The sequence below is a fragment of the Pygoscelis adeliae genome, unplaced genomic scaffold (genome assembly GCF_000699105.1).
Source record: "Pygoscelis adeliae isolate BGI_AS28 unplaced genomic scaffold, ASM69910v1 Scaffold75, whole genome shotgun sequence".
Classification (NCBI taxonomy): Eukaryota; Metazoa; Chordata; class Aves; order Sphenisciformes; family Spheniscidae; genus Pygoscelis; species Pygoscelis adeliae.
In genome coordinates this window covers 5,580,882-5,600,659 of record NW_008824772.1, presented here as the reverse complement: position 1 = coordinate 5,600,659, position 19,778 = coordinate 5,580,882, and the positions used below count along the sequence as shown (strand labels likewise).

General features: G+C 41.2%; 1 protein-coding gene across 1 annotated transcript in view; it reads left to right on the top strand.

The window, feature by feature from the left end:
• Positions 1-18,417, top strand: part of GRB2 (growth factor receptor-bound protein 2) — a 47,776-nt gene extending 29,359 nt beyond the window's left edge. Inside the window, exons 2-5 of the mRNA XM_009323759.1 lie at positions 6,042-6,139; positions 11,936-12,058; positions 14,568-14,736; positions 16,123-18,417. Of these exons, the coding sequence (XP_009322034.1) occupies positions 6,042-6,139; positions 11,936-12,058; positions 14,568-14,736; positions 16,123-16,308 (576 nt within the window). The 3' untranslated portion in view covers positions 16,309-18,417. The remainder of the gene's footprint in view (positions 1-6,041; positions 6,140-11,935; positions 12,059-14,567; positions 14,737-16,122) is intronic.
• Positions 18,418-19,778: the final 1,361 nt, after the last annotated feature.

Genomic DNA, 19,778 nt, shown 5'->3' with positions numbered 1-19,778 from the left:
CCCGCACATGCCTTGTGAGCGCCCTCAAGATGAACCGCTTCATAATCTTCCCCGGCACCAAGGTCAGGCTGACAGGTCTGTAGTTCCCCAGATCCTCCTTCTGGCCCTTCTTGTAGATGGGTGTCACATTGGCAAGCCTCCAGTCATCCGGGACCTCCCCCGTTAACCAGGACTGCTGATAGATGATGGAAAGTGGTTTGGCGAGCTCCTCTGCCAGCTCCCTCAGCACTCTCAGGTGGATCCCATCCGGCCCCATAGACTTGTGAGCATCCAGGTGGCGTAGCAGGTCGTTAATTGCTTCCTCTTGGATTATGGGGGCTTTATCCTGCTCGCCGTCCCTGTCTTCCAGCTCAGGGGGCTGAATACCCTGAGGATAACCGGTCTGACTATTAAAGACTGAGGCAAAGAAGGCATTAAGTACCTCAGCCTTTTCCTCATCCTCAGTGACAATGTTCCCCCCTGCATCCAGTAAAGGATGGAGATTCTCCTTGGCTCTCTTTTTCTCATTAATGTATTTGTAAAAACATTTTTTGTTGTCTCTAATGACAGCTGCCAGATTGCGTTCTAGCTGGGCTTTTGCCTTTCTCATTTCCTCTCTGCATTACCTAATGAGATCCCTGTACTCTTCTTGAGTTGCCTGCCCCTTCTTCCACAGGTGGTAAACTCTCCTTTTTTTCCTGAGTCCCAGCAAGAGCTTCCTGTTCAGACACCTGTTAAATCCAGGTGTAGCTTCCCTTGAAGCAGTGGGTGCTTGCTGGTTTTGTAGCTAGTTCATACCTCTCTTCTTGGAGCAGAAAAGGAGCCATTTTTCTCTGAAATGAAAAGCTGTGTGAAAGCACCTCTGTGGAGGGTGAGAACCGTCCTCAACCACCATTCCACCCTGGGATGAGTAATTTCCGGGCTTAAAAAATTCGGTTGCAGCATTGCTGCCTTTGAGTAATTTGTTCACTTTTTAAATTTTAATTCCTGCCCTAGTTTGAGTGTTGTGAGCTCTTTCCTTGAATTCCTGAGACTTTGGGAGTGTTTTTAATATACTGCATTGTTTTCTTTGTGGCAGTGTCAGCGCAACTTCGTCAAGAAGAAAAACCACATTGGCAGCTAACAGGTTGGGCTTGAGCAGTTGTGTTACTGTCTGTTTCAGTTAGCACAGCAAGAATCCCAAAACCTTATGGTTCAGGGAAAAAAGGAGGTTCAGCCAAAACTCAGAGCCCTCTCTGAACAAGTTTTTTGGGTTTTGTCTCTCCAAAATGCAAGCATTCTGATGAATTTGGCTAAATTTGCAAGCACATAAGTACATTTGAGGCCTTATGCTTAGTTTCATGTTTGCATATGGGAGTCAGCTTGAGAGTTGAGTGCCAGATCTGCTTGTTATGTTCCAGTTTAGTGTCTGCGTGTTCCTGCAAGTTGTTTGGTTTTGAGAGGATCAAGACTGGTGTGCAACAATTCACAAGGGTGGAAAAGCTGTGCTTAGAAATATTCACTAGGTATGGAATTGAAAATGGCTGGGGATGCTTGCTGTGTGTGAACTGTTCTAGCTAAAACTTGGGAACTGCCTTGTTGTGCAGCTCTTCAGCAGTGCCTCTTCTCCATTTCCATGGGAACAGATGGGCTTTTGTTGATAAGAGATCTATTATCAAACTAGGAAACTGACGGGCAGCAGTTAAGCCACTATTACTGTAAAACAGGGCTGACTACAGACTGAGGACATCACATGGCAGTATGTGTTCAAATGTAGCAGCTAAAAATATCCTCCTTCTTCCTCCTCTCAGGCACACATGTCCCAGTGTGAAAGGAAGAGTCACTCTGGCATAGACTTGATTAGATCTATAGCAGACAAGGGGATTGGCTGCAAAGGAATGCTTTATGTTTTGACATATACAAAGAGCAGCAGTTTTTAACAGTTGTTGAGATAACCAAGTGTTTGTACCTTTTAAAACGTTTGCAGATTCTGAAGGCTGTCTCAGTTTGGAGCAGTGAATCTTTAACTTTCATTTTATTTCTTCATTTATCTGTATTTATTTGTACTTGGGGAAAATTTCAAAGCAAAATTCAGTGACACATGCAGTACTTAGACTAAATTTTATAGCTTTGGTAAGTCAGGGAAAATCTTACCATAGTTCAGTTAAGAATATTTTTCTTAGACGCATAGCACTGGTTTTTAAGTATCCAGATGATAAATTTTGATCTTAATTATTATCTGGAAATCACTTGGATGCCAGTTGGAGGTATGTGTTAGGTGGATTTACTGAATGCTTTTCTTAAAATGTTTTGCAGCAAAATGGTTTAATTACTTAAAGTCAGTTCTTTCATTTCAGTGGGTTTATGATTTAAAAGAAAAGAGAGCAATGTCAGATGTAAATGTCTAAGCCGGATCACCAGTGCAGAGAGTTCTTACATGTGTTCCCGACTTACTTTTTAGTTGTATTTCATTAATGGATCTTAGTGGCATAAGGTTTTTTTTTTTTTTAAAAGCTGAAATTTTACATGACTATTCTGCAGTTGTCATAATAATAGCTACATAACTTCATAGTAGCCACCAGAATTCCAGCCTTGTGCACATGACTGCAAAGTTGTCCTGAATTTGAGGTACTTCAGTACAAGTCATTTTTGCTTGACTAAGCATTGGGAGCAGCTCCAGTGGTGTCTATTTGAGACACTGGCAGAAAAAATGATTTTGTAGATATCTGTTGTGGAGGTGACTCCCCTTGAAATGATATGCGAACATGGAGCTTTGTAAAGAAAACAGTATGTTCTGTTGCCTTCTGGAAGAGTGCACACTGAAAGACCTGGAAAGAGGGGAACAGGGGTATTTACAGGGTGACTGTGTGTATAAGCTCTCTGGTATATAATATAGGGCACAAATAGTTTGGCTGTCTGCCAGGGTATGAATGGAGCTGTGACAGCTAGTTAACATAATCCTAGAAAGGACAACCAGCTATGAAGATACATCAGTCTGGGTGTGAAGCAGGAAAAAGTCCTTGGAGCAAACAAAGCTACTGAAGGGGGGGAGCTGTGGAGGATTCATTATTACAGCAGAAGTCCCCTGAACAGGTTGTATATGCATATGTGTAGGCAGTTCAGCTTACTATGCCTTTTATCCAGCTATTTTTTTCCGGTCGCAAAGCTTAATGTGTGCTTCAGCAATGCCCCCTCACTGGCATTTGGCTTCAGGCCAAGCATTAATGAGTACCCCAAGCCCTATGTGATTTGGTTCCTCCAAATCTATTAGCGTATCTTCAGAGCAAGATAAAACTCATTAAAATAATTTACATCTGGGCATTAGAATTTCTGATAATTTTTAATACGTACTGCCAAAAGCGCAAATATGTGGTATTGTCCTTCATATGAAGTTACCATTTACCTGGTTTTTTTATTCCTGGAAAAAGAACAGACTGCCATATCCCTTAACTGCTCTCTGACAGTAATGAAATGAGTTTGCAGTACACAATCTTATCAAAGGTTTGATCTGTTCTATCTCTGATAAAGGAACGCACACTATTGCATAAGATTTGACTTATTAGAAATCACATCAAAATGAGTCATGTTTGTGTTCTATTGTATTGTAAATGACTCTAGTGATGGCGGCTTATGTATATAACAACCAAACTTCCTGGTCATTCAAGGTATGTGCCGAAATCTTTGCATGACTGAGTTATAGATCTGGGCTTCAGCCTCTGCCCTCTGTCTCCCTAGTCTCTATGCAATTCACTTTTTTACATACCTGTTTTTAATCTCCATCTTCCCTGCTCAGTATCCTGGAGCTGCCTACTGGTGTCATCTACCTATATTTCATATTCTGGAGTTGAATCAGTTTCTGCATAGAATGCTGTCTTGCAGTCAGTACAGTGGTTGAGAGATGTGCACAGTTTTCTTGCTTAAAGGCAATTCAGCAGACATCAGCTGATCTGCGTCAACTCTCCTTGTGCAAGCTTTTACCTCAGAGCCTGTAGCAGAGCCACACTTGAACTGCTCATGACCTGTGGTCATATTATCCTTGCTAAATGACTGAACTGTAATGCATGCTAAAACAGTGCTTGTAAATAAATAAATGGAAGCCCACAGTAGTAACTGCACAAAAGATAGCTTGAATATTTTTATCCATATAAAAGTACTTAGGATCTTTTAAGAATTAGTCTCTTCAACTGAAAATATCCTGAAATGGGCCATAAAGGTGCGTATCTTTGCTCATGTGAAGTTCTGTAGATGTGGCCCTGCTACTGTGCTAGTTCCCCAATGGAAGTGCTGGCACCTGGGGGATGTACATCCTACCATCAGCTTCTTCAGTTGGGAGTTAAGGAACAGGCAGGTAACTGTTACCCACTGTAATTCACTGAGGAGATTCAGATTCTGTTCTGGTTTTGGTTTACCAGATTTCATTTCAGTAGGTGTTGAGGTTTTTCTCTTTTATATGTAGCAGTCAGCAGTGAGGCAGATTAGGGTGCTGATGTGTCACGTATTTTTGAAAGGCAGCAAACATTGATCTTTAGAGTTTAATTTTCTGAAGCACTCCCATCAGCTGTAAGAATTTTAAGGCCTTCACTTGCAAATTCTTGTCTGCTTTTCCTTTTTTTTTTTTATTTCCTCTCATCACCCTTCCAAAAAAGAAACATAGTGAGATAGCAAAAAAAAAAGTCAGAAACAGCAATAATTGCTCATGAAGAGTTTGTTTTTTTGGTGAATATCTTCACCATAACTGTGTGCGTATGTAGTAAGTGATCTCTGGATCTGCATTCATGTTGTCTTTCTCTTTGCATTTCCTCATCTTCCTGCATTCAGGCAATGCTAATCATGTGATACTTTTGTGACTTGAGGCTTTAAGTAGATTAAAAAAACCAAACAAACAACTCTGATCCAGCTTTTTGTTGGCCATTGTCACAAAATTAAAGAAGAACATCAGAAAGCTGAGAAGGAATGAAAGTGCTCGGGGAAAAGTGTTGTTGTGGTGCTTAATTTTAAAGGGGGGGACAGGTTCTGTGCAATGTTTACTTCCAACACCAAATAAAATATTTTTGAGGAGGGGTAGTTTCAAACTATAGCATGGCTTTATTTACAGACCATAATACTACTTTATTCGAGAGACTACTTTCAGTCAGCATATCAGGATGGCCTATTGCACTGTACTGTTGACGGAAATTCAATGAAAAATAAAGCAGCGAAGTTTTTAGAGCAAGTATGCTCTGAAGTATCAATTTGTGCTTTTTAAAGCTACCTATTCACATGGCTCCTCTCTTGTGACTGATCTTTCATTCATTTTAGAACAAAGTTACAGTAAGAAAAGTATCCCTTTAAAAAATAAAGTATCCCTTTAAAAAAAAAACTGTGTTCATCTACAGTTGCTGTTTGTATGTGTTTAACTTGCTTTATTAACATAAAAAAGGCTCAACAGGCAAGTCACTGTTTCTGCCATCCGATTTAACCTGGTTTTAACTTGTATGGGCAAAACCAGCTGAAGCTGCCAGTTGTATCTGCAGCTGGGCCTGTGCTAATGTTGTCATGAGGGAGGTTTTTTTGTAAAATTCTCTATAATATAGATGTTGCCTAGAATCTTTAACATATCCAGTGTGCAACCAGTGCAAATGCAGAAAAGCTGGATGAAATCATGTTTATGCTGAAAGCATCAGGTTTGTCAGCTGAATTCAGAAAAAAGTGATCATTAGACGTGATAAAGAATCAGAATTTCTTGGCTTGCAGATTTTGGACAGAATTTTTTGGCGATGACAACCAACTTAATCTTTGGCACAGATCTCAGTCTATTTATGTTGTTAAAAGTACCTGTGGACTTACAGTGACTTTCTTACTAAAGCAAGGGGTTTTGGCACTAAAATCCTTTGGCTATTTTAAATTACTCGTCCAGCTTTTTGTTACCACAGTTCTGAAAGCTCATGAGATGCAGTGGAGCAGGATGACTAGCACCATTTTTTATAGGTTCATCTTAGAAGAGCTGTCTTTGAAACAAGAATGGGAAGAATAAGCTAGTACCTTCATCAGTTTTGCTGTATCTTGAAATGTGGTAAGCTTTTTTTTTTTGGTGTTTCCTTCAGGTTTTGAATGAAGAATGCGATCAAAATTGGTACAAGGCAGAACTCAATGGAAAAGATGGCTTCATTCCCAAGAACTACATAGAAATGAAACCACATCCGTAAGTAGAGCTTTGGTGATAGGCTCCCTTGATCTTACTTTGCACATCCTCTCAAACAGAAGGGAGGTTTGCTGTACTTCGCAAAGAGTACCTTACCAGGTACCAAAATGTTTTGGATAGATAAAGGATGGCTATTGAGTTGTATCTCTGGCTGCAACTTGCAGTGTTCTGCACTGTAACTCATTTCATAGCTGGCTATATAGCGGGATATTTTGGAAGCTTTTCTGGTGGTTGCTCTGGTGTTTTGCTGTAGGGTCAGACAGACTGACCTTGGGGGTAGCAGGTCTAAACCAGCAGAAAATGCTTTAGTAGAGAATTGTCACCACCACTGCCCCAGGAAAAAAAGTGACTGTGTTCCTGTGGTGATTCTCTATTTTACTTAGCGTAGCAGATAAGAGTAAAAATTGTGGCATTCAGAGCTCACCAGAAAAATATTTGAGGATATTTGGAGCTGAACTCTTAATACATCTATGTCACATCCTGAGTATAGAATCACAGAATAATTTAGGTTGGACAGGACCTCTAACATTCATCTGGTCCAACACCTTCCCTGCAAAACAGACCAACCTCAAAGAGTGTGTACTCTTATGCAAGTATAGTTGCATTGACTTGTAGCTCCAGAGAACTGTATTTGAGTAACTACTTTGAACGTTTCCTCTTAGATATAAAGAATCAAGAATATGAAAACAGTAGTGTTTCATGACTGGGTTTTTCTTTGTATCAGTTCATGTATTTCTGTTGTCTTCTACTAAACTCTGGTTTTGCCAACCTTTGAGATCCTTCAACATCTGAACAAGAAAACAGCAAGCTCTGGGTAACAGATTCAAAGGGGAGTAAAGGTTTAGGAAGGAGCAGCAAAACCTGTAATCAGGGTTTTTACGAGGAGCTGTAGTGGTTCAGTTGCCCACAAAAACTGATGATTGATTTGTTAATTGTTGGCTGTAACTATATCATGAAGATATTACATTAAATCCAATCAAGAATTATTTTTCTAAGGACTTTTTTGAAATAGCAGAAGGAAGCTTTTGAGGGACCGTGTCCCAAGAAGGAGAGGAGGTATACTGCTTTAGTGCAGCCAAGTGGGAAGTGAAGCAAGGATGCACAAGAAAATTCTGAAATTGTTTAAAGCCTTGTCTGCTGCAGTAACACATCTAGTTTACCCTGATCATGCTAGTCCACTGGGGATGACAAATGTACATTGCGATTTCTCTCTGTCATTGATTTGAATAATCATACGTCTTCTCATAACAGTTTTGCAGGCATTTGAGTTATACTGCGGTGATGTCTCCTGTGATGATGATGATGATCAGTTTGTTCTGTAATCATCCATAGTATTTTGTTTTAGAGGGATAGAACTGTCAGGTTTTTTATTTTTTATATCAAAGGGTAATGAACAATATCTGAGCCTGCAAGTGGGTGAATTTGGTAGTGCTTTTTAAGCATAGTTAATTTGACCTTTTCTGAAGATGTTTAAACTGCTGATGGCAGCTGGATGGAGTTAGCTCCATGTGTCAGCAATGCTGGGAATCTTAACTACTGCATTAACAACCCTGGGAAATTATGCAAAAGTTTTTATAGTGTAATGTTAGCTTAGCTGTAATGCAGAGCTCTCTAAGTAGTCCAGCAGGTCATACAAAAAGCAAATTACAGACAGCTGATGAGATATGAGAAAGAGAATGGTCCTTTTCTCAGACTGGTATCAAACTGTGTTGTGGGAAGGTGGCACAAGAGCTTTTCAAGAGGATTTGGAAAGAAAGCAACTGAAAATGGCTTTAAATCCTGTCCTAGGATCTGAGACTTAAATCCTCCAGCCCCGTAGCTAGTCTTAAATGCAGTGTTTTTTCTTGCTTGTATTTTGCAAATCTTCCAGTTTGCTTTGCAACTACTAGCAAATGAAGCTGAAAGGAAAATGTGGTGCCTCTCAGTCACCAGCTGAGTCACCTGGGTTCTGAAGGGTTAATCCGAATTGCCACATCAATTAACAAAGCAAAGATGTAAGTAGATACAGGCATGATACTCAGAGAAGAGCTGCAGGAAACTCTGGGCAGGGAGGCTTCCTGTGAAGGCACAACAGTGCAGTTCAGTAGCAGGACTACCTTTCTCTCTTTAAGGAGGCAGGGGAAGAATTTGCCGTTTATGAAACAGCCTGGATCAGACTCATGGTGCATGTGTATCAAGTGTTTATGCTTGTAATCAGCTTTTCTTGAAGATATTGCTGAAGTCTTCGCAGTATTGTAACTGATGTGGAGGAAATCAGCCAAGCTGAGTGGTTGTGGGAAGTAAAGCCAAAAGAATTGCCAAACTGCCAACTGAAATGAACCTGAACACAATATGAACTTCGTGTTGTACCAATCAGTGCATCTCCTTCTAACTGTGCAGCATCAGTGGTAATGCCTGGATTTGGCTTTGCAGTGCTGACTGGATGAGTTTCACCTACGTTACAAAGCTAGTTGAAGACAAGCGTTATCAAGCTTAGCCCTTCAGCAGGGAAGCTGTGGGAATGTTGTGGTCAGTTTCTTTGGCCTAGTTCTCTTGGACATGCTGTGATTTTTGTTAATTTTTTCAGTCATTCTGTAGCAAAGATTCATATGTGCACAATACTTCTGATGCTTTACAAGTGTGTTCTTAAGTAGACGCTAGTCCTTCAAAATAACTTTCTTTGTTTCTTTCATCTATGGGGTTTTCTTTTCATCTTTTTTATATTTAGAATTCAAGGTCCTTTTACTCTGAATGGCAAAAGTGGTAGTGAAGTTACAAAACTGCAAGGGAGTTCAAGAATTGTGAAAGATTTTTAGTCTATGTAAAGTGCCTTAGAAACAGCTGGCAGAAAACTTTAAGAATTTGATATTGTTTGGAAGTGTTACTTCCTTTAATTGAATTGTACACTTCTACTTTTGTAGTGATTCAGTAAAATTTAGGGGAAAAATAGGGTATACTTCTGAGGCTTCAGGAAGGATTATAGCAGTTCTGTTGAGCTCTTTCAGGCTTTCCTTCTATTTTACAGAGATGGGTGAGGTATTCTGTTTTTTTTAAGATGAGGCTTTCATTTCCAAGTTACATGTGAGTAATTGAGAAATATTTGAGAACTAAACAGGATTAAAACACTTTGTAAACAAGAACTATGGTAAGATACCTAAACTCATAATGGAAAGCTTGCTTTATGTAACATGTGGCAGAGGCAAAATTGAAGACTTCCTTATCTTTCTGACAATTGTGCCAAAAGCCCAGGACACAAAATACTACCTTTGTATTCTGAAGGAGTTTCACATAATGGTTTCTCTCAGTTGATTTTTGAAGGCAGCAGAGTGCAGTGAGAGATAGGTAGACGTTCCTTCTGCTGTCTCTGCCACCACCTCGGGTACAGAGAAGCAGCACAGCTGCTAAACCACCAGGAAAGTACTAAATGCCATGAAGTTCTCTGTCCCTGGAAATAGGATGGTTGTGGGAGAAAGCCTTTCCTTTCCATTCCAGGGGATAAAAAGTACACAACAAGACTTGCAAGCAAGTAAAACATGTCTAGGTGATCATGGAAACTGAGTTTGTAAACAAGATATATAATTTTCAGTGCAAAAATGCTTTTCATGATGGAGCTGCATAGCTAAATGGAGTGAATACTCCTTGTACAAAGGGGATGTCCTAGAGTTGTTTTACTGAATATGTTGTACATAGTAGAAATACATCTGTGGACTTATCTTCCTTGATATAATGTAGGGATGTGTTTTTGTGTAGCCTCCTATGGTGAGCAGATACTGAAGACAGCCAGTGAGAGGAGCGAGGGCTGCCAGTAACTGAAGAGTCTGGTAATCAAGTAATTGGGTCCCCCTTCACCTCTAGAGATCTCTTCTTCTTAGAGAGGGAGATCTGGTGACTTTGTGATTTCATGAAAGCTTCAGCTTCTCTTAAGAACAACTCTGTTTCAGGGACAGTTCTGTAACTTCTGTCTTTTTGCTGCACCAAAACCTTCAGTGTAGAAAGTAAACTTTGTGAGTAGAGCTCTTGTTACTAAATGTTCTCCTTTAAGGTCAATTATCTGCATGGTTATAGGCTGCGGTAAGTGCTTCTATCCTGTGTGATCTGTTACTCAGAACTGAAAGCTGTACTTTTTGGTTGTGAAGATGGTTCTGCTTTTCCCACGCCATGTGACCTAGCACTCAACCCTTGTTTGCCTTTAATCTTGGATTAGTCTGGAAATGCAAATGTAAATGTGGGTAAGAATCCGGTGACCAGGGGCTGTTGGTCAGTGCTGATGATCTGGTTGCCTGAGGTAGGTTTCCTTGGTGTCATGGAGGTGGTCAGCCTGTGGCTTTGACTTCTGTGCAGCTGTCAAGAATTTCAGATGTGGCTTGATGGTGCAGCTATTTCATGTGACTGCTTATGTGAAAGCTGCTAGATTGTCCCGACTGCAGGAGAAAGCAAGAAAATAGGCTACTGAAACAAGTATTATCAGCATCTTTCCTAGAACAGAATTGCATGCCTAGCTCAGCACTCCTCCGCAATGAAGCAGAGAGACCTTGAGGGAACTTTTCTCACTTGGTCTGCATGTAACTCCACTCCTGTCACCTGCCTTAGCTTTCTGACACGATACCTGTCTTTGACCACAGTGCTCTGGTAGGGGTCAGAAAGATTGGACTCTGGGCTGCAGGAACAACCAGCTGCTGAATGAAGCTACTCATTTTCTCTGCTGAAGTAGTCGTGTCTTACCACCTGATCTAAAAGAGACTAGAAATTGTTTTTGATACAAAACGCACTTTCCACTTGTGCAGGATAGGTCAGTCCATAGACAGGATCTTGTTTCTAGAGCTGTGATGTTTCTGAAGAGAAACCTGTGAGTGAACTCCCAGTGTTTCCCTTGCATTTTGCAAATACTACACTTTTTTAGATTCCTACCCGCAAAAATAGTGATGTTTCTGTTTAATCCTTAATAACTTAAATTTTCTATATTGCCTGCTCCTGCAAATCATGACTAAGGCATGGGTGGCTTCTCCTTAGGAGGCATAAGTAATAAAGGAGACTGTGTAATTACTCCCCACTGATTATCTTTGGGTACTAATAGTGAAATAAATGCTGCTATATCATAGGGAAGTTCAGTAGTGACCAGCCACCAGTGCGGGACTTCTTTGTGTCTCCGAGTTGATGGCATCATACAGTTTGGACAATTAAAACTTTGCATGTAGAGACATGAGACTTTATTCCTTAGTGATAGAGGAAAGGACTTTAGTTTCTTGCTTGAGCTAGGCATTTAATCTGTTTGACTTCAGGTTATGCGGCCTGATTACTAAGATACCAGTGCAGACCACAGTAGACATTTTAACTGTCCAAGGTTGTAGCCAGTTCCCAAGGTAGTCATCTTAGTCTCACAAAGCAGGACTTTGCTGTGAAGCAATTGTGTACATTAGGTTCTCATTGTGGTGTTTTACATGCTAAACTGTAAATACAATAGGGTGCAAAACAGTGTGAATAATGCATTAAATTTTGAACAGGGTTTTTTCCACCTCTGAAAATAAATCCTGTAATTTGAGGATTTCAGTCTTAGCACATCTCTGCTTTGCTAAATTGGGTGAAATAGGGCTATTGCAAGCACCTGCTTATCAAGTCACGGTTGCTTCATTGCCAGGATGAAACATTGTGAAAAACCACATGGTTCAGTAGCCTGTATTGGAGTGGCAGTGAGGTGTGCAGTGTAGTTATTTCTGTTAGGAGTCATTTCATCTCTGCATGAATTTCTACGTCTGGCTCTTCTGTGAAAGGATTAAAATTCTTAACTTTCCCTATTGTTTTCTTTTCCTCACTCCACAGGTGGTTTTTTGGAAAGATTCCCCGAGCGAAGGCTGAAGAGATGTTAGGCAAACAGAGACACGATGGTGCCTTCCTCATCAGGGAGAGTGAGAGTGCTCCTGGCGACTTCTCCCTCTCAGTCAAGTAAGTAATGCCCAGAAGCAATCGTGGTAATCGGGCCATCTACTGCTCATTTGGACTCATGGGGAAAGGACAGGTGATTGTCAATGCTGAGGAGCAGGAATAATCTTCCAGATGCCCTATAACATTCCTGTTCTTCTAGTGATACTTATTTATTCCCTCTTTAATAGAACAAATATATATGCTGTGGTTTGTAATGAGCCTACAGGGCTGACCTGGTGGCATGTCACTGTCTGGCTCATGTAGTCTCAGGCACTATCTGTTGGTTTGTTTGTGGATCCCATTCCTCGTCCTTACAGCCACAAAATGCCCAGTGTGTACATGTTCTCTCCCATCCTCCTTCATTCCTCTTCTGCAGTACAAGTTATTACTCTACCTTTTCTCTTTGTGTAGTACACTTCCAAATATGTTTTTCATGTCTGCTTGGCACATGCTTTGGGGATATTCATGTTGTCTAGCATTGGGACATGAAGCTGTGAAAACAGAGGCCTCTTCCATCTCTCACAACTGCATTCCATGTTCGTAGAGAAACTTGGTGTAGTAACAGTGAAGTGAGGAGGAGCAGTTCTCATCCTTGAATAACCTTACTAGAAGTACTGGCTGTTAACCGGCAGGAGTTCCTGCTAGCTAGCCATGGCCCACAAATACCATGCTACCTATCTTGTGCATCTGAATTCACTGTACAATAGAGGTATTAGAAAGCTGAAAGGGTATGTGATGTAATTTAATGTGGGTTGGGGTGGGAGGGATTATGTCCTCAGAAGTTGATTTTTGCCTTTTTCTTTATGTTCTGTAATCTTCCCCTTTCCTACCAGGAATGAACAAGATTTTCTTTAGAATCCTAACAATATCTTCATGATTCCTAGTTTTCTCTGTTTTCTGTGGCTATCAGTGATCTGTCTCGGCAGGATTTTTGTTTTCTGGTCATCTTTGGTCTGTAACCAAATTTTTGTCCTCCTGTACAGCAGCACTGAGTCACACCAACAAACTGGATTAAAGCCACTGATTTTAAGAGATGTTTATATTTCTGTCTTGGATACAATCAGCTGAGCTGGAATACTAGATATGAATGGAAGCTTCATTCCAGAAAGTGCATTCCTTTAAGAAACATAAAGTTATAATAGCATAGCTCTGCCTGCCTTTTAGGTTAGTGTTGCCATCTGGTGGTAATGTCTCGGTTGATTCCCCCTTCCCCTTTGTTTAATTTGGAAAAGTCTTTTTCTTAAACAGTGATCTGCAGGATTTGAAATGGTGAGAAGCTCTCAGGTTGAGGAAGAGGCAGTGTTGTGTGTTGTTTCACGTTAGCTTTGTAGCCAAGATAGCATCTATGTTTTCAGCCAATGTATAGAAGCTGTGCATGCTAAGTGGAGAACAGTTGTCTCTTGTTTTCAGTGTTTTAGACTGAAGGAAAAATACTGATGTGCCATTCGTCTGGAAAATCCCGATGGACTCTTTGGAGTTCCCCTTTATTCAGAGTAAAATTTTTGGAAAAGTAGCTTCAGCTGAATGCCATCATTTGTCAGAAAGAACTGTTAACACGGAATTGGAGTTGCTGCGTTCCATGTGCAGCATCACCTTTCGAGGATTTTCTGTTCTTTGTTTTTGAAGGACCAGGGAGATCCTTTTGTTTTGCAAGACAGTCTTTTGTGTAAGTCCAGACTGGCTGCCAAAAGAGACAATCCTACCCTCCCTGTGGCAGTGTTTTCCCAGCAGTTTACCTATAATGGGACTGGTGCTTGTGTATTGCATTATCACACACACCCAGTGGTGCTGTGTGAGGGAGGGAATGAGACGGTGAAAAGTACAGGACTATAGCAAGAGTAGCACAAACCTAAATTGGCTTGTTAGCTCTTCAGAAATTGCTGTGCTGAAGAGCTAAACCAAAGTGCTTGTACTGTTTGACTTCGAAGTCTTGTATTTGGGAATGTGGAGCTGAAGGCACCATGGTGCAGCTACTTTAATGTGACCTTGCACTTGTACTGCGAAGTCCATGGTATGTGTCTGAGGTACTCTGTGCACTGTCTTCAGCGACTCAAGTGATTGCATACATAAGTCAAAAAGTACATGTACTGGATGCCAGCTATGTGGCAATGTAGTGTAAAATAAAAAGCTGAAATACTGCATGTCATCCAGGATAAAGAGTGTTGTGACACCAGAAATCCTTTATGAAAAGACCTCAAACTTCTGCAAATTCAGAGTGGTTTGAAGAGCTAATTTTAAACTGAAGTCCTATTATAAGAAAAGCACATGTGAAGCTTGGAGGATTTTTTTCGAAATAAATTCAGTATTTGGATTCTATCTCTCTGATCACTGATTTCTGTAAAATAGAATTGACAAGTGGTTTTCAGACATTTTACAGCAACCAATTGGTGTCTATATTATCGGTGTTATTGAGAGTTTTCACTGTGCCCTGAAGGACCTTTTTGTTCCAAACTCTGTGCTGAGGATCCCAGAAGAGGAGTACTCAGTGACTAATAATGTGCTTTTTTTGTTCTTCATTCTTTCTGCACAGGTTTGGAAATGATGTGCAGCACTTCAAGGTGCTTAGAGATGGGGCTGGCAAGTATTTCCTCTGGGTGGTGAAGTTCAGTTCTTTGAACGAGCTGGTAGATTATCACAGATCCACATCTGTCTCCAGGAACCAGCAAATATTTCTCCGGGACATTGAACAGGTGCCACAGGTAAGAGAAGCATCCTCATAGAGTGTACTTTTCAGACTATTGAATCCGCAGTCTGAAGAGCAATTGCATCTTAGAGTAAATGAGTAGGGATGGAGAGAAGCTGACTGACATTTTTCTTGTCTGTGGAAGCATATCTTTATATCCCACAGCCAGAATTATACTAGGAAATAAGCTGGATGTTTGTGCAAAGCCGAACTGCCAACTCCTAATCGCCCCTTCAGTTCTGGAAAGGTGTTATTGTTGCTGCTTGAACACTTGGCTTGTCTTAATGTTTATGGATACTGTTGCAGGAAGGTCTTTGATTCCTGTGATTTAAAAATGGGTTTACTCCTGTTTTAGGACATAGTAGGAAAGGATAGTTCTACTTGTACTGGTTCATAGCCAGAACTGTACCCCTCCATAGCCAGTGAAGCTTTGGTACTGGTCTTTCCTGAAGAGATGGTTACAGGTAGTGGCATATGGAACTTATCTAGCCTGCTGGTTTGGGTCTAGCCAATCTTAAGAGAAACCTCTGCTAAGTGCCGGCAGAGGAGCTTGAGTATACCTAGCTCTTTGTTTTGATCCACTTCCCAGGGCAATCAAAATATGTTGGATGTAACTGGATCTTTTGTTGATTTTGGATAAATCCCTTTTGCCTCCAGGTGCAACACTCTAGTTCTAGCTTGAAGACAAGGGGTGTGGAACTCGTACTGCTCTCCAGGTGCCACGGGCACCCTTTGCCACAGTTTATCTGAATTAATATCTGGCTCTGCACTGTTGGGTCAGTGATAAACAGAGGATGAGAAAACAGCTGGCTGAAAATGACAAGCACGAAGATATCGTGCTTCCTAGCCTCATGATTTTAAGAATGCAAATGCATTTTAAATTGTTAGCTTTTCCATAAGAATGGAAGCATTTGCTGGCCAGGCAAAATGCTCTGCGACAGAATTTTTTGATACTGGAGAGTTTTAAGGAAAATGTGTAAAATGCCAACATCCAGTTTTTAGGGGGAACTTTGTGTATCACAGTATTAGGTAGATTAGTAACATTCATGCTGTCAGCTGGTGAAAACAGGATGAATAAGTAAAAAGGCCGTTGTATTGCAATAGAGTACAGATTTGCAGTAGGTCATGAAGACTGGAAAATACTAGGAAAACATCTGAATCATCTGCTATCTTTATTTTGGCTCTTTCACAGAAACTTGACTTTTTTCTAGTCTTCTATAGACTATGCTTTCCTGTTCAAGCATCTTGTTACACATGTTGGAAGCTGGCTTGCAGGGAAATGAAACAGCCCAAGTGTTCATTGTTAAATTCTGGTGTAAGTTAAGCTCCTGCCTGAGGGAGCAGATGTCTCGAGTGCTGTGGATGATTCTCACTTCGCGTATCTTTTTCTTTCCCCTTTCAGCAACCAACATACGTTCAGGCCCTGTTTGATTTTGATCCCCAGGAGGAAGGAGAGCTGGGCTTCCGCCGTGGAGACTTTATCCAAGTCCTTGACAATTCTGACCCCAACTGGTGGAAGGGAGCCTGCCATGGACAGACGGGCATGTTTCCACGCAACTATGTGACCCCAGTGAACCGGAACATCTAGAGATAAATATTAGAGATTATTTAAAGAAACCAGAGAAACAGTAAATACACATACAGAGCCTAACTGCAGCCAGTGACCTAAAATCACACGGCGATAAAACCTGATTCACCTTTCACTGTGAGGTGATCCTCCTTCACTCAGTACGGACTTTCAGGGGTGGCGGGGGGGGGGAAGAGTTCAACTTACACACCAAAACTTATCTTAAAAAAAAAAAAAAAAAAAGAGAAAAAAATGAAAATAACAGATTTCCTCAGCTGCTCCTGGGTTACCCCCTTTCATTCACTCTTGTTTCCCCCTCCTCCTCTGTCCATCAGTGCATGAAGTTTTAATGCCATATAAAGTCCTAGCCATGCAGTTAAAGGAAAAGGGAGAAACTCTGCTGGTATTTTCTCTCTCTGCAAACGGTCTTCATTTGACATGAAGGGACATGAGAGAAGAACCAAATCCACAGTCCTGCCTTTAAAAAAAAAACAAAAATCATCAGTCTCTGCTTTTGCCTTCAACATTCAGCTCTTCTTGCCTGGGAAAGATGAGGTGTTAATCTAATTTTTATTGTCTCTTCTCCTTTGGCACTTTCTTATGAAGCTCAGCAGCTTCCAAGCGGGGGAAGGGAGAAGAGTTGTGTGGCTTTTTTGTTTTGTTTTTTGGTTGTTTTTTTTTCTTTTGAGTCACAGCTGCTTTGAGAAACTCCAATGTACAACTGAAGTCTGTTAATGCTGTGCTGACAGCTTTTTTGTTTTTTCTTAAAGGTGTACGGTTGAGCACATTCTGTACTTTTTTCCATAGTGCCTTTCCCTTATTTTCTTTTTTATTATTTTTTAAGTTAAAAGGACAGTCCAGAGCTTTTCAGAGGGTTTTTTTCTGCCTATGTGTAAATAAATACTTTTGGGGGAAGGTTGTAAAGGAGGCTGGTTTTATCAATGGACATTTGAGAAAAATCTACAGAGATGGAGCTTTAATCTTAAGATTTGTCTTACTGTTCAACTTTCCTTATTCCAAGGAAAAAAAAAATCAAGGCATTCAAGTGGCAGCTTAGGCTGCTCAGAAGTGGGGAGCTGCAACCAGGAGCCTCAAAAGAAGTAAGAGAAAGGGGGAAGTTATGACCAGGGAAAATGAGGAAGAATATTTTGGGGAGGGAGGGTTAAGGGGGGAATTTGAGAAATAATAGCCCTGAGATGTCCTATAAAATGTACATTCCTTTGATGGAAAACTTTATAATGCAGAGAAACCTCAAGAAATAGTGCTTGAAAGAACTTTATGCTATTAGTGAATGTTTCTACGTGATGCATGTAATCAGCCTGTCTCTTTGGCTTGGATAGGGAATATTTGCAGTCGTGTTGCTCTTTAAAAGTGGGGTTGGCATCACTGTTCTCCAGTTTCTCCTCCCTCCTCAGGTCAGTGTTACTGTTGAAGTAGATTCCCCCAACCCCGCTCCCCATTCACAGCAGGCTGTGTGATGACTGTAATCCCCACCCCACCCCATAATGGCATTTATTGTGGCCATTTGCTCCTCCACCAGAGCAGTGTGACGTTAAATTGGATGGAAAGGAAAGCAATCAAGCTGCACCGCTCTCTGTGCCAATCTTCAGTTGCATTATTTTTCCTTTTGGTGGCCGTTTGGCTGGATCCCTTCACCCCACCAACGAATCCAAAAACTGCAGCGGAGATCTCCTCCCACCCTGCCTAAGCGCGGGAAATCTTTTGTTGGAGGGTGCCTTTTTTTGTAATAAGTGTTACAAATGTTTTATTCCTGAGATGGACTCTGCCTTACACTTTAATCTTCCAGCAGATGAAAGAGAGAGCTATCCTGTAGAGTATTACTTTCTCCCCCTCTCCTTGCTAGCTATCACTCACTCTCTTCCTTCTTTGTAAAGTGATTGGAAAAGGAATCTATGGCATTCTACACCTGGACCATTTGATTGTTTCCTTATTTTGGAATTGGTGTATATCATGCAGCCTTGCAGACATATGTCTTGTGTGTGTATATATATTAAAAAAAAAAAAAATCAGTGTTTAAATAAAAAAGGCCTATGTACTTAATCCTTTAACTCTGCAGCAGCATTTGGTAGATAGTAATTAACTGTGAATAATAAATATACATTGAATTCTTCACTTGAGCATCTGTCTTATTTCAGTTAACTGACCAAAATAGAACCGATTGACCTAATTTATAGGATATTAAATTTCTCTGGGAGGGAAAAGCTGTAGGTGTCCTCTGGCCTGAAGTGCTCACGCTCTTCAGCACCATAGTTCAATCTTGGCATGCCTGGCTGAATTCATTACTCTTTCAAGCTAAGCCAATGGGGAGCCGTGTCACTTGGCACGTGTGGCATTATGCATAATGAGGAGGGGGAAGGGAGTGATCAGGTCGCTTCCAGGATCGAAGACCATGTATCTATCAGCTGCATGGGAGGGTGGCACTTGCTTTAGTTTTTTAAGGGTTTTTCCTAACTGTTGAAGTGCCCCTGTGGTATGGACTGTAATGCCATAAGGAGCTAGTAAAGGGGAATGGTACACCAGTTATTTCTGGAGTACTTGCTGAAGTACAAAGGGGAAGATGGGTGTATGACTTGTGTAAGCACAGCAGTCACGGCTCAGACTGTCACATGAGCTTTTGCTCTGCTTAATCAGTGCCTTGCAGATGGTTTTCACTTTTCTCTTGTTGCCTGAAGAAGTGGAACTGCTCAGTTGTGCGAAGAAGGTGTGCAGGCAGCTCTGCAGGTTACCTGTCAAGCTGCCAGTCTGTTGGCTCTGCAGCGTCTCCCCAGCCTTTGCTTATGTTCAGAAAGTGCCTGTGAATTTTGTAGTACATATTAATATACAATAGGAAAAGGCCCACCAACATGAGGGTTTGGCTTTTTACAGTTGCTCTTAGTTATTATGCTCAAATACAGATGTAGTCAAGGAGTTTGTCGTTGCTCAGAAATGCCTGGATATTCCCATGATTAGTTCTTTATTTTTCATTTGTGCCAGTAAAGTCAATATAGAAATGATTTGCAGTGTGGTTCGGAGCTCTTGGCTTTTTTGTAATGCTGTAACAGAACATGTTGCTCAAAATTGTGTGCTATTCATACCTTGGGTATCTACTGAAAAGTTTAGAAAATATTCCTTTCCTTGTGCTTTATAGAGGGAAGAAAAACGTTTCGTTGCTACTGTGATTGTATGATGTCAAGGCTAAGGCCGTGGTGGAAGAACTACTGTAAGCAAGTCGTTTCTTCCTGGGTGTTTCCCGCTTACCGGCTTTGGCATGTGGGTCAGCAAAACTGGTGGTAGACTGCAGAAAAAGCCGAAATCCCAGCTTATTTTACTATCGGCCGCCTGATCCAGCAAAGCCGCAGCACGGGAGCTGCTGGAGTGCAGGGTCCTTTGTGCAGGCGTTGCTTTTAGAAGCACAAAAGCTTGGAGCCGAGCCCTCTCCATTTCGCAAATCGCGCTCGCCCGGGCGGGGCCGACGGGGCAGGGCCGCTGGA